The 14367-nt window shown below is 39.3% G+C and overlaps 7 protein-coding genes across 7 annotated transcripts; all 7 read right to left on the reverse strand.

The window, feature by feature from the left end:
• Positions 1-1860: 1860 nt before the first annotated feature.
• On the reverse strand, positions 1861-2067 carry LAESUDRAFT_657212 (uncharacterized protein; the record flags this gene model as incomplete). The annotated part of the gene is made up of 1 exon (XM_040904668.1): positions 1861-2067. A coding segment is annotated over one exon (207 nt), but the record flags the coding sequence as incomplete, so codon positions are not given.
• Positions 2068-2558: 491 nt separating this feature from the next.
• On the reverse strand, positions 2559-3145 carry LAESUDRAFT_609174 (uncharacterized protein; the record flags this gene model as incomplete). The annotated part of the gene is made up of 2 exons (XM_040903145.1): positions 2559-2866; positions 2929-3145. Coding segments are annotated over 2 exons (525 nt in total), but the record flags the coding sequence as incomplete, so codon positions are not given.
• A 2704-nt stretch (positions 3146-5849) lies between these two features.
• On the reverse strand, positions 5850-6167 carry LAESUDRAFT_635667 (uncharacterized protein; the record flags this gene model as incomplete). The annotated part of the gene is given in 2 exon segments (XM_040903449.1): positions 5850-5932; positions 5945-6167. Coding segments are annotated over 2 exon segments (306 nt in total), but the record flags the coding sequence as incomplete, so codon positions are not given.
• Positions 6168-7320: 1153 nt separating this feature from the next.
• On the reverse strand, positions 7321-7620 carry LAESUDRAFT_657176 (uncharacterized protein; the record flags this gene model as incomplete). Its single annotated transcript, XM_040904664.1, has 1 exon — positions 7321-7620. A coding segment is annotated over one exon (300 nt), but the record flags the coding sequence as incomplete, so codon positions are not given.
• A 68-nt stretch (positions 7621-7688) lies between these two features.
• On the reverse strand, positions 7689-8045 carry LAESUDRAFT_657345 (uncharacterized protein; the record flags this gene model as incomplete). The annotated part of the gene is made up of 1 exon (XM_040904677.1): positions 7689-8045. A coding segment is annotated over one exon (357 nt), but the record flags the coding sequence as incomplete, so codon positions are not given.
• Positions 8046-8069: 24 nt separating this feature from the next.
• LAESUDRAFT_657237 (uncharacterized protein) lies at positions 8070-8585 on the reverse strand (the record flags this gene model as incomplete). Its single annotated transcript, XM_040904670.1, has 1 exon — positions 8070-8585. The coding sequence occupies one exon, from the start codon at positions 8583-8585 to the stop codon at positions 8070-8072; it is 516 nt and encodes a 171-aa protein (XP_040762463.1).
• A 1382-nt stretch (positions 8586-9967) lies between these two features.
• Positions 9968-12463, reverse strand: LAESUDRAFT_715294 (uncharacterized protein; the record flags this gene model as incomplete). The annotated part of the gene is made up of 16 exons (XM_040907135.1): positions 9968-10009; positions 10101-10171; positions 10294-10434; positions 10482-10758; positions 10793-10880; positions 10942-11002; positions 11029-11035; positions 11070-11083; positions 11118-11187; positions 11268-11302; positions 11524-11567; positions 11627-11689; positions 11874-11929; positions 12019-12133; positions 12178-12210; positions 12348-12463. 16 exons carry the CDS (start codon positions 12461-12463, stop codon positions 9968-9970), a joined length of 1233 nt encoding a protein of 410 aa, XP_040762464.1.
• Positions 12464-14367: the final 1904 nt, after the last annotated feature.

Below are 14367 nucleotides of genomic sequence, written 5' to 3' on the forward strand. Positions count from 1 at the left end.
CAGAACATGCTGAGATGCATCATGTCAATCAAAGGATAAGCATAATCAATGACCATAGGTGAACAATTCTTTTTGAGGCACATATATAAATGCACTATCTGATTTTAACATCTACATAAGTAGGTGAGTATAAACTGTCATTCTTGTTATCTCGAGCACAATATACTTTTATCTGCTTGAGCATGTCAAAGTACTAGCTTAGTACTAGTGTAGCACTAGCATTTAGATCTTAGTATTAGCATCCTGCTAACATTAAAATCTTAGTATCCCTCTTCTGACCATAGTACTAGCTAACATATAAGCCTGAGTATTAACCTCCATATCTTAGTACTAGCTTAGTAGATGAAAACAAAAGTGTGACATAGTCACAATATTTTCATCATCTTTGATCAAAAAAGAGTAAAAAAAGATTTTAAAACTTTTCATTATAATTTTATATGAGAGATTGTAAAATGATTGAACAAAAATATATTAATATTTCATTTGATCTCCTCTCAATATTTTCATCATCTTTCACAATAAAAGATGTTAAAAATATTTTTAAAACTTTTATCACAAATTGACAGTGAAGATGCTTAAAAGGTTTGAACTTTTTCTTTAATATTTTTACCATCTTTTACCTCAAATTATTGATTGCTTCACCCAGAAGGTAAAAAATGTTGAAGATTATAAAAATAACTCCAATAGAGCAATGATAAAAATTGATATTATAAAGACAATTCAAACAAAGTGATAATCAAAATTGTTTTAGTTTTTTAAGACTTTTCTGTGATCAAAGGTAATTATACTCATGATTGTATAAGAGTGAGAGTAAACACTTGCTATTGAAAAGTGAATGTACATAGTTTTGAGAATTGTAAAAATAATTCAAATAAAGTGATGATCAAAATTGTTTTAAAGTTGAAAAACAACTGTTGTCAAAGATGATGATGTAATGATGATTGTATAAAAGTGATGGTAAAAACTTGCTATTGAAAAAGTGAACATAAAAACTTTAACATTGTTAAAATAATTTGAATAAAGTGATGATTAGAATTGATATTGTAAGAATAATTTAAACAGAGTGATGATATAAATGGTTAAAGTTGTTAGAAAACTGTTGTTGAAGATGATTATAGTAAAGGTTGCATGAGAGTGATGATAAAAGTGTTGAAGTTTTTGTCATGGTCATATGAGAGTGATGGTGTAACTTGCTGTTGAAAATGTGAAACATTGTGATTATTCATTCAATGATAATATAAGATGGATGCATGATTGCAGAAAATTTTGAATGCAGTGATAATAAAAGTTTCATATTGTCAATGATGATTATAGTCATGGTTGTGTGAGAGTGATGGTAAATAATTGCTTTTGAAAAAGTTAAGATGAAAAGTTTTAAAAGGTGCAAGTATTTTTTAAAGATAATACAGTTATAAATGCATAATTATATAGATTCTTAAATGAAGTGAAAATAAAATGGTTTAAGCTTTTCTTTTAGCTTTTGTTGAACTGCAATCATACTTGCATGTTTCTTTATCGGAGATGATTACAATCATAGTTACATGACAGTAATGATAAAAGTTATAAGGTGTTTTGAAAATTATATGTTGTCAAAGGTGATTGTAACAGTCACATTAGTGATCATAAAAAGTTATAAGGACTTTTTTAATAATATTTGTCAAGAATACTTACAACTACAGTTTGAGCAGTATACACATTGCTGGGGTGAATGACTCATGCTGCATAGATGTGTGCAAGAAAGTGATATGAGATCAAATGGGTATTCAGATCAGGCAATGAAGATGAGCAAATGGAAATTATATTACTAGTTGAGAAGGTCTTAGTAGTAAACTTCAAACCAGCACAATGGAGGTGAAACATTCAGAAACGTTTAGTGTAGATTGGCACAGAGCTAACTCTACCACGCGCTTTGCTGAGGAGAGTAGGATGTGCCATCTTGAGAGGATCTTCTAATGTTAAAGTATTACTGGTGACAATTCCATCATTGTACCATGTCTGATGATTCATATCGATAATCCTTGCAGTGAAATGAAAGCCACCAAAATAGATTATATCACACAAGTGAAATTTTGTGCCTTCTTCACTGATGTACACAGTGAATCTAGCTGAAGTTGCTTACCATTGGTTATGAACACCATGAAGTTTGGGTTATTGATGAAGACATACCTTCTCATCAGTCTTGTGTGGCAGGTTTGACATGATAAGTGAGTCTTTCTGAGGAAAAGAGCTTGCAGTCACTCAGACAGCTTTCTATTTTTTGAGGAACCTAACTTAACAGAGGATTCTCTCCAGATGGGCAAACTGCAGTCCCATAGATAAATGGAAGTCTCTTCTGTATTCACATCAACATTGCAGTGGAGGCAGCGAAGATGGACAGTGACGTTGGAGGATGAAGCAGAACACAAACTGTAGATGTCCGTGCCTTCTTTTCCCATGATGGGAAAGGTCACAGGGTGTGCGATATGCAGTTTTGCATAGATAACATCTCTTGCATGTTCCATAGAGTGTTTACCTGTGAGTACCTTGGTGAAGACATTAGTAAACTTGTGAAAAAATTCATTCTGATTCTTGACAGTTTCATTCCATTGTTGTGGACAATCTCTGAACATCTTGAGCAGTATGGAGAAAAGGCTATCATATGCGCAACTGTAGTTGTTCTCATCCCATATAAAACTGACAGGGCTTGAGTATAATGAAAGGGGTGAAGTGGTCCTCATCTTTTTGTCATCGAGGCCTGTTTCATCGCTGACACACATGCACTTTTTCTTTTTTCCACCCTGGTCATTGCTAATGGTGAGCAAAGCATTTGTTCCCTTAGCAGGCAGATACCTATACACAGATTTAATTTCCTTCAGTTTATCCTGCACTAGTGAGGTTTTTTTGCATCATCACTACATCTAGTTGGTTTACTGACAATTTGTCAGGGACTGTCAGGCTCTGGGTCATTCAGTGGGTATGGGTCTTCGTTAGACCACTTAAGAGACCTGTGCATTGTTTTGGAGATGTACTGGGTTCCTTTCCATGATCTATAGGATATGATGAGAGGATTTCTGGTTATGCCTTGAACTATGTCTGACAACTTCTTATTATATCGAAGGGTTGTGATCTTGTCTAGAAGTTTAAGGTCTCTAAATTTTTGCCTGAGTGAACTGAAGATGCCTCCCATCAGTTTATGGTCATCAAAGCCTTGAACAATTATGGTCCCTTCGTACATATATCGATCTCCTAGAAAGGCACATGTATATGAACTGGTGAGATCTGCAGTTTTGGAGATCACACATGTTGTCGGGCCTGGTGCGACCCTGAGAGGTGAAGTCGGTCATTGCAAAATTGAGTATGACTGCCACCTGGTCTCTTACAATAGTGACCATCTGATCATTTGGCATGATGCAAGTGATTTTCATGGGCTGATGACTTATGGGGACCACATTTTCTGGTAGCCTATCCAATTTGATAGATGTAGGAGGAGAGGTTAGCTAAACAAAGAGTGTGTCCAGGGCCAGCTTATTATCCTTCAGAGGTCTTGCCTTCCATCCAGCCACTACACCCTCTGCACCATTCGTCATGCAACACTCTGTAGCCTCGTTGATCTTAATCATGACTGGCATGCCAAAACATAGGGTTAATATAACAGAATGGTTATTGGTGCAATCGTGAGGGAGATTCCACAAAACCCGTTGAGTCTCAGGATCTATCACGTTAGTTGACCTCTGTGGATTTACAGCAGTGTGTTTTGGTTTTCTCCTCTTTTCCTCTGCATCTGATCTCCACTTATCTTGAGAATAAAGTGTAATCAGTTGTTGTCCTGTCTCTCTGGCAAAGCGGGCACAGCTGAGCTCATTTATTTTGTCTCTGTAAGCATTCCAGGCCATGATGACTGAGACATTTCTGAATGTCAGTTGATTCAACTTTGGCTTGTCTGCAGCATGACCTGCTATGTGTCTTTTTAGATGCTGTATGTCTGCCTGGGTGCAGGACTTATATCTTAGGTTTTTCAAAGCCTTTCGCATCTTTGCATCGTTAGGAGTTTGCTGCTTTTGTCTCATATTCTCTCTCAAAATCATCACGGTGGTGAACTGATGCCAAAGTGCCTTGTTTATAAATGATTCTTGTTCATAATGACTGCTGGTGGTGTGCAGTACTGATCTTACTTTATGAGAGTACAATGAATGTCCTGACCCCGCAGGGGGAAGCTGTGCAAAGTCTCCTGAAAAAATCATGTTTATTCCTCTAAACAGTTTTCCTCATTTTTTACTGCTGAGCACATCCTCGAGCATATTTTGTACAAGTTGTGACAGTCCACCATTGAGACCTCATCTAAAAAATATACTCGACACACTGAAGACACGCTCTCACTTGAAGAAGGCTGGTGGCTGATTCTGAAGTATACTTGCTCATTCCTAGTATAGAGTGGTACATTGAGCCAGCAATCAAAGTGGTGGCAGATCCAGTCAGGGCCATACAGAGAAATTGATAACCCTCTTTTCGTTCGTTGAAGAAGTCAATGCCTTTATGACCTGAGAGTTACCTGTTCCTGCCATCCCACTGAGGTACATCTTTAACTGTTCTTCACTGAGATACGTGGTGTGATTGGCAACAATTCTGAATGCATGTTCCTGTTCTTTGTTTAGATTGAAGAGGCTGCTAGTATCGTCAATGAGCTTTTGGTTTTTTTGGTCTTTCACCTTGAAACCCTTCTCTAGATAAGACATGTCAATCACTTTGATCACATCTACATATTTCTCTACTGCAGCTCCAGTTACCTTGTCAACAATGTTGTTTGCAACTGCTTGATCAGTCCAAAACTGTATAATTTCTTGCTTTCGGTCAGCAAGAAGTGATTGCTACCCTGAAGCCATGTGGCCCTTTCTGTCACAAAATGCAGTAGATGGTAAATGTGCTTCCACAGCATCACAGCCTTCAGGAAGATTGTCCATTCATCCAGAAGTGTGCATGATATTTTCCACGTGCATCATGTGCATCAAGCACAATTGAGCTTTAGTTCTCAAGTTATTTCACTCAGAAACATTGCCTAGAACATCATAGTCTGCTGTAACTTCATCAGCATTATCTTGTCTTCAGTAACCATCATCGAGTGCCTCCATATCATTGTTGTTCATGCCAAATGGCATACCCCCAATTTTTGCACCTGCTTTTCTTTACTTTGTAAAATTGTCTCTGTCATCGTTACACTCATATCTGATGTGCATATAGTTCATGACCTGTCTCTGTCTGTCAGTAAAATGATGCTGCTCAAACGCCTCATTCCACAACATCATACGATTAGGTTTAAGGTCTTGTCCTAACCTCCAGAACTTGGCAAAGGTTAGCATGGTCATGCAGTACTCCTCTTGGTTGTCGCTGTCTCTATGAGGCAGTGCACCACCAATGAAATTGGGAATCATGCTCTTATCCTTGGGCAGCAACCTTACTTCCTTGGATGGATATTGAGGGTGAGCGTGTAAAAAGCATGCAGGTTCGAGTTGACAGTCAGCAATATGTGCCTTCTCATCTGCCTGAAATGTCTTTGCATTATGAGAGGTGAGCAGCAGCTCATCATCACCATCACTTTGTTCTTTACAACCTTCTTCTTCATCGGAGTAGATCACCTTAGAAGAGCTTTCTTTATTCTCTTCCTTTTCAAGCACAAGCTCATCTTCGCTTTCTTCATTCCTCACGCTGCAAACTGACATTCTGTGCAAAGATGATCTGAGAAGAAGTTCATCCTCTTCATCTTCAGGCTCTAGGCATTGTTGTTCATCATCAATGAATGATCACATAGACTTTGAGGACAGGTCACGATCAGAAGCATCATTTGCAAACTTCTGTGACTCTTTCTTCGCTCGCTGTATCCAATCGTACAGGCACATTCCATTAAAGATAGAAGGTCTATATATGTAATCATCTGTGACAGAGAACGGTACAAACTTGCCTCAAGTTTGACTCAATATGACTTTTTCCAGAGCCTCTGGATTGGTGAATATCTTTGCTGCGGCAGTTGGATTCTCATCCTCCCAGGCTGTACATACTTCTCTCACAAAACTTTTCCACATGTATACATTGAAAGAGTAGTTTGTGTAGTGATCTTCATGCTTCAAGAGATACAAACAGGCCATCGGTCCACCGATCTCTGCACCAGCCATCAAAGCATTAACAATTTTTGTCAACAACATGCAGCCTTTCTGTATTCTGTCCATGTTCCTGGTGATAAGGGTCTCACTTCTATCGAGTATATTGTGGACCGTCTCAAACATTACGTGCATTTTTAGAGGGGTCTTTGTGATGTAGTCAGTTACATAAGTGATAACCGATTTGATTGCAGTTTCTGACATGAGACTTGTGATGTTCGTGTTGCATCAAAGAAGATATGTAACAACCAGAGTGAGTGTGTTAATCCACGCTTCACCCTTCTTCATATTGAGAGCTCCTGTTTCAGGATTGACCGTGGTTTCTGTATAAGTTGTTCAAGGAAAATGGGCCTTGCAGATTCCGTACTTGTTATCCTTGCATCTGTGAAGACATCGATGATGATTTGAGAGATAAATGAGCTCATCCACCTCAAGAGACTGTTCGTTCCACCATTTTTTCCAGGTGGTGCACTTTTGACAGTCATGGCAGTTTTTTTTCATACATCGAACAGGCACAGGTCTGGGCAGGGTAAATGTAGGGGGAACATGTCCTTCCTTTGCATTCAACTTATCGATGTGCTGGTGAATGTCCTCCATTGTTCCGTTCTGAAATTCCCCTACATGTACACTCTCAAGGTATTCTACTATCTCTCTCTGAAAACTGGAGTTGTGATCAAGAATTGTTTCTCAGATCTGCTGAGGACTTAAACAGTTCTTAATCCATATCATCATATGCATGTGCAATGTTAGGTGTCCTTGCTGTTCAACCATTCCATAGTAAGCAGCGGTCTCTCCATATATACCTCGGCAGTTCTGATTCACACCTAGAACATGTTTTATGAACAGCTCAACCATGATTCTGAAGAAGCGAGCACCTGCAACTGGATTAGACACAATAAGCTGCCAGCGTTCATTGTCAGTATGAAACTCCAGTATGATCTCTTGTTTCATGTCAGCAAAATAAAGCGCAATGGGGTGATTGATATTTGCTGAGGCAAAGTTGATGAACCAAGAAGGCGCACCCAGATAAGATGTCAGCACCCATATTTTATTTTGCATTTGCTTTCAGTTCGTCAAAGATCCTTGCACTTTAGCTGTAATATGGTCCAAGTCATTGATAATTTTGAAACACTCCTTCGCTTCATCACTCTCAGGCTTTACAAGGACCATTTGTCAGTCAGGTTATCAGACTTTACAGAGTGGCCAAAGGCAAGTTGACGATTCTGTTCACAATCTCATGAAAATTTTGTTTTTTGATGAGCAAAAACCTGGCAGTGGTCGCATTTTTAATCTGTTCATGGTTAAAGGTGACGAGAGGAAAATAAAGTTTCAATTGAAAACACTTATCATGATACATAAGCAACTGTTGCTTTCTTTTGGACTTGGACACCCGTTTTGATCCACGATCATTGTTTAGGCCTCCCAAGCCATATGGAAATAGCCAGGGAAACATTTGAGGATACAGTTGAGGGTTATGATATAAGCTTTGAGGATTTGTTCTTGACTGACACCCGGAACCTTGCTCTTTTTGAACTGATGAATAGCCTTTGCCCTTATTGATTAATAATCATCTGCTAAGAGGTTAACGTAGGCATCCCTGATGAGACCGTGAATGATGAATGGACAGGGACCTTTCATGATACCTTCATCCGGATCCACATCATTTATCACAGTAGCTTCTGGAGCCTTGTTCATATATCCATCATGATAGTCTATGATCACAGGAGGAACATTCTCTGAGTAGGTGTTGAGATTCTCATAGGAGATGTTCAAGTCCATGTAATCTTTGTGGTTTAGCTTTAACCACTCTAACGCTTCAGCAACCTTGTTACGCCTTACTAAAAATGGTGTTCTGGCAAATTCTTTACCCATAGAGTTGCAAGGTCCGATGTATATAAATGCGAGGACTTTGTCAAGCTCTTCCTGGCTAAGAGGCAAGCTTCAGTAAATCTTGGGCATTGGCACAGAATGGCATATGGCATTGGCACACATTTTCCACATACCTGATACCTTGACCTGAATTATGCAGTAGTTGTGCTTGACCCTTGATGTAAGCATTTTCTCACACCAGGTTAGGTCTCGCAATTGAAAAGGGATCTCTCCAATCCAAAGATCATTAGCTAGAGCATCCGTCGAGAGTGAACCTTTTTCAAGATCACGTAGACATTCTGCACAAACATGATCACAAGTTGGTAGGATGACTGGTCCTTTCAGCTCTGCTATTGGATCTTGGATACTTCCTCGCTCCTTCCTGGTCATCGCTTTTGTGGTGGGCATTAGTATTCGGAGGTCTATGTCACAATCTGACAGTGTGGAGAAAGTTGAAGTGAGACACAATTGACCACACACCACACAAGCAGATTTTAAGAATTTGTCCTTGTTGATGTCTTCACAAAAGCCATTGATCATTTGAGCGAACAGATCTTCCATCAGAGGAGATGGAGGAAATCTGACCATCTTTGTCTTCTTCATCTTGAGTCAAGTTTTTTGAGACCATTCTGTGCTTGTTAATGTGATCTTAGATGTAAATACCAAAAAGAGTTTGGGACATGACATGCAGTGGTGATCCAGAAGCAGAGCATGTACTTGTTCTCTCGATGATTTACTTCATGTGACATAGATCTGATGAGCGGAACATATGGAGATCAATAGCTCTTCTGCAGTCCATCGATAAACTTGCCTATGTTTTGAACCTCCACCGAGCAATGAAGGGTCACGGTTTGTGAAATGCAAGCAAAATTCATAAATGGTTCAGAAAATGTGAGGAGCGCAAATGTCCATTTGCCAGTTGATTAGGAATATGAAGGATGATGTTCGACTTTGTAGGAACAAAGAGAAGTTGTGACATCTGGTCACATATCTCAACAACAGGGTTCTTATCAGAGTAACCCAGTGCAGCGATGAAATGATGGGTTGAAATAGAGAGTTGATTATGTGATGTTGAATGAGACCAAGCAAGGCATCACATTAGGAGTGAATCTCCTTGCTGAAGTAGTGATCAAAGGACAAGCAGTGAGAATTATATGTCAATGAATGATAACACATACCATCAAGCATCATCGCAACCATGAGTGGCTTCGATGAATGGACCTGGTGAACGTGAAACAACGTGAGACATAAAAGATCCCATGACAATACATTTCCCGATATCGATTCATATGAGAGGTCAGCCATTTGGTATGGAGGCACAATTTCATACACAGAATACACAATCATCGAAACACTCAGTAGCAGTGAGATTGAATTTAGGAAGCTCATTGTACTCGAGCGATCGTGGTGAAGGGGTAAGAGACTTTTGTAGGAAGCATCCACCAAGGCTCCACCGCTGAGTGGCACAGAATAGGTTTTAAGGACATCCACCATCATCCTGTATATCACTTCAATGCACTGCAGATCATCGACTGGCAGCCACGCAGAAACATCAGTGCTCACATTCAGAGCTCGAAGAGGATTCTGCGATATAAGCAGCAGCAGGATTTGCATCGACAATATGACTCAAGGCCACAAAGGGGCTCAAGGATGCGAGATTTTCATTTTTCAAGCAGGAGGATGGAGGTTATGAAGAACGTTAAGGGCATAGGCTCAACAACTGCTTTTGTGGATCATCATTCTGAAAATACCCTGGCAGTTGAGAAAACTGCTGATATTTAAAATTAAAGGTTCCGTTGACGACGAGTATTTTCTGTGATGAGCGAGAATCTCAGAGGAGGAACAAGGTCATGTCCTTTTAAGATCATCAAAAATGATTGTGATGCGTGGAAGATATTTTATTAATGAGACATTGTCAACGCAGTCTCATTTTAAAGTGTGAGGACCCCTTTTCACTAATCAGCTTTTATTCATCGACACGAAGACATGAGGGATAACAGTTCAGGAGGGGCCTATTTACAATTTAGGGAGCAGCAACAACAGCATGCTCAAGATGTTGAATGACATAGTATCACCCCAATCTGCGCTGTTTCAGACACTCACCATGTGCAGAACCACTACCAATGCACAATCTGGCAGCTCCATCTTGAGCAAGGGGCATTTAGCAGGCACATCTTGGAGGTTGAAAGGAGGTGGGACATCTCACTTTTGCTGGAAGTAGTAGGTGCAGTCAAATACCAGAACTAAAAAGAACCATTGTGAGAGGAATGAACAAAGTCCCTGGCAGTGTGCATACTGGTGTCATCAATGGGGAGATTACCCGGCACCAGCTTAGGAAAAAGAGGTAACACCTCAGATGGCGAAGAGTGCATGGATGGTCCAGCCTTTCTTGGAGACATGGAATGTTCACCGAGCAATGTCTTCAGCTTGGCATTGTCTGCGACAGATCTCAAAATGAGAACGTGAAAATAAAATGATTCTCACAGCTGCTAGACACCTCATCAAACTCCACATGAGACATGCGTGTACTGAATGACATGTCCCCAAATGTGCTGAAATGAATATTCTTAACGGTCATTTCACCCCCATCTTCGATGTCGTGGCCAAAGAGCATCCCATAAAATCCTAGCACGAGCTCCCATTCTTGCATGATGGGAACAATGTGAAGCTCCTTGATCTGCATTTCTCCCTTTGATGATGTAAATGTATGTGGTTTGGTGAGATGACTTGCTTGAGCTATGCTGAAGGTCATGCACACTGCCTTTTGAATGAATGAGAGAAGCAAAGTGATTCACATTTTGAACCTTGTCTGGGTGGACACAGCCAGGAACGATGACCTGCCCAGGCCATGGTTCAGCAGCCATCATCAGCTCAACAATACCCCTAAAAGTATATGTCAATTTCTCGAGTGAAATCACCATAGCAGGAGACATACTGAACGTACACTGGGTTTTTCACGATGGTCAACACTTGCATGAGTGGAACCAGCTTCAGTGTAGCACCATCTACAAGAACAGTTCTGAGGGCATACCATCAACCTATAATAAGGTGTAGCATGTGGTGATAACTTACGGAGTATAAGGGATCTTTGCGTAAGTATCTTTCAATAGATCATCTCACAAGGAGCAATCCAACGACCTAGGAGCTTTTTGCCTTGAATCTTCGCCCTGCATACTGCATCAACACAGGACTGAAAATTGAATGAATCATACATATGCTTTCTTTTCAGCTTTTTCTTATCCTTGTGACCCTTCGATGTAGGATGCTCACTGAGAGAAAGGTCAACGGCATGTTCTGGACGTAAACTAAAAGATGTACTCCTCAGCCATGAACAGTAACTTAATGTTCTTGCTGTCATGTTTCATTACCTTCCTAAAAATGATTTACATTTATTCTACCTCAACTGAAAAGGGGGTGTGTACAGGTCATCCATGTCAATCTTTCTAGCACGGAAAATCTTGGATGTTTTGCTGAGATGTGAGACGTGAACAGCAGCCACCAGAAAACATATACTCAGAGGATACACATGCATCCATGTCCTGTTGTAGTGCGGTTGCCTTCTGAACAAGGCTGTCATTCCTAGTATTTTCCTGTCAATTATGTACAAAAAGATCTGCGATGATACTTACTCATCATCGACAATAAACCCATTCAGCGAGTCATCTTCACTCAGAGCCTCATCATCATTGAGCCTGAGGAAGGATTGAATGTCAACGTTACATCACATTTCCATGTAAATCTACTGTCCATTGTCTGTACCTTCATCACTTTTCTTCACCTCATCATCGATGAAGTCGTTCACAGGTCACATACCAATTGTGTGGAACAGGTGTCAACAGAAAATGACACACTCATACGGGTGATAGGGAAACATACTTCTTCCACAATGAACACATTTTAAGCCTCTGAATTTCATGGTCCAGCTCATCCCTCTGGTTGGTTAGATTAGCTATGAGGCTGAACATTGGATTCTTACTGTGATGATACATTATATCTTGCCCATCAATATTATGTTACGCACAATGTACTCTCTCTGTCTCCGTATAAAGTCGATAGCTGACTCATCCTCTCTGCAGACCTCAAACTTGTTGGAGTCCTGTTTCTTCTTATCAGATGAGATGCTGAAGGCATGACGACTATCAATACATTAATCCACAATGAAACAAAGGGAGTCGCTTACACTATTGCTTTGGAATGCTTGTTGAGCAAAGGGCTGAAAAAGATATCGTAAATGATACATCTTGGACTCTGCTGTCAGAACACCTATTTGTCAGACTCATCTTCCAATCATGACTGACTATGAGGAATTGGGTCAAGAGGAAGCCTTTCAGGGTATAAACATCAACTTACAAGTCCTGCGGTCTTGTAACACTGCGTGCACGACCCCTTGAATGACCCCACAGATGATCCCGGGTCTTACTGAGGGTGGAGGTCATGGGTGTCTCAGAAGGTGTTGGAATGGTCATCTTGCCATAAAGATGTACGGTAAGTGGCCGATGGAGATACACAGAAAGCACACATTTTTTCTTTTCAAAGTTGCAGGACCATCTCTCACCGCATACCTTCCTTTTTCATTCACTGCCTTATCGAAGCTGAACACGGTTGAGATGGGAGTTATCATGATGGTCGAGACTCACTCATGTTTATCTGGAGTATCACGATCAGATCCTTCACTCGATCTATACAGTGGTCAAAAATGCATCTGAATGATGATGCCAGCACTCATGATTTGACAGCCTCACGGTTGGCATCATTGCTTCTTTCTGCATTCCTGAAATTCACGTAGAGCAATGATTGAATAGATTCACATAGAACACTTACCATTTTGACTTCACACTGCTGGAGAGACCGCTGTCCCAGCTGTGGTTCCCACAATTGTAATACAATCCTGCACAGAGCTGCTAAAGAAATTGTGTATATCTCCTCCACATATTGTAATACTGAATGATAAAACAATGTGCACAGCTATTGTAATTCTTGTAGAATGTTTCTGCTAGCATTGTAATACTTGTGCATTAGGGTTGTAATATGTGCTTTCAGGTATTGTAATATCTTTGCACTTGATTGTAAAATGTTTTTGGCAGGCATTGTAATATCCTGTATCAAAACTGTGCTTTCTGTGAAATGTTTTCACTAGTATTATAATAATTACATAATTAAAAATGCACTGCACTGGTGTTTATTTTGCAGTATTGTAATATTCATGCTGTATTATAATTTATTAATATTTATATAGACATTCTTGACATTGTACAATTATATTATAAACACAGATGCTTGTGATAAAGATGTACATAGAATAATATGCACAGCCATTGTACTTTGTATGAAAAGCTTTTAGCATATATTGTAATATATATACATCTAAATTATAATTCTCATAAAGGGCTTCTCAAATATAATAATGTATTAGTACTTCAGTTATAGTTTCTGTCAAATGTTTATAAAAATATTATAATATCAATATAATCAAATGCACTATATTTAGCTTTTATAACATTTACTTTTGTACTATATAATAATATACTATTAGTTGTGCACATTTTATAACATTTTATAATAAATATATGTGCACTTGAGTGATAGCCTCTGTGAATGCTCTTGGCAGATACTGTAATATTTTTGTGCTTTTTTGATTTTTATTTTAAAAATATCTAAATAAGAAATAATTGAAATTGTCTATTTGCTTGCACGATTATGTGCTTTGATTCTCTATAACAAGCTTTTGGTCACTATTAGCTGATTTGCTTATGCTATTTCATCCATCTGAGGCACTGATCAACTGAAGTAAAAGATTCATAAAGATAGGTGAGTCAGGATGTGACATCAGATTTAGCAAACTGAGCTGCAAGATACTAAAAAATGGCAGCATGCTTCTTAGCCTATGTTTCAAGGCTAACATGCACTGCTTTTGGAGGATCACCTTTATAACGATCTTGCTTTGTTACCAAACTGCATTTCACCTCAAATACATAAGCACTTATCACATCTTCTTTTCAAAAAGTCAAATTTTCTCATCTCAGCACTCTGTCCTTGCCTGTGCTCATATTCATTTGACTTGCATGCTATTACTAAACTCATTTGCAGTGTGGCATCTCTCTTACCAGTTTCTCTGCCATTAGCCTATTCATATGCACCAAGGCTCATAATGACCTTTTTTAGTACTCTGCTTGTCATGTCTAAAATCTGAAAGATCTGTATCAGCCAGAACCAGATAGCAGAACAATCAATCACCCTCTAAACTTCAAATGCTAAATGCAGCTCATGCAGTATATCAGTTTGCAGTAGTGCAGTTGACCTTTTGTGTAGGTGATCATATACATTCCACACTTGAATGTTGGCCATCTGCCCAGTGCCACAGATGTTGAGC

Source organism: Laetiporus sulphureus (genome assembly GCF_001632365.1).
Source record: "Laetiporus sulphureus 93-53 unplaced genomic scaffold LAESUscaffold_30, whole genome shotgun sequence".
Lineage (NCBI taxonomy): Eukaryota > Fungi > Basidiomycota > Agaricomycetes > Polyporales > Laetiporaceae > Laetiporus > Laetiporus sulphureus.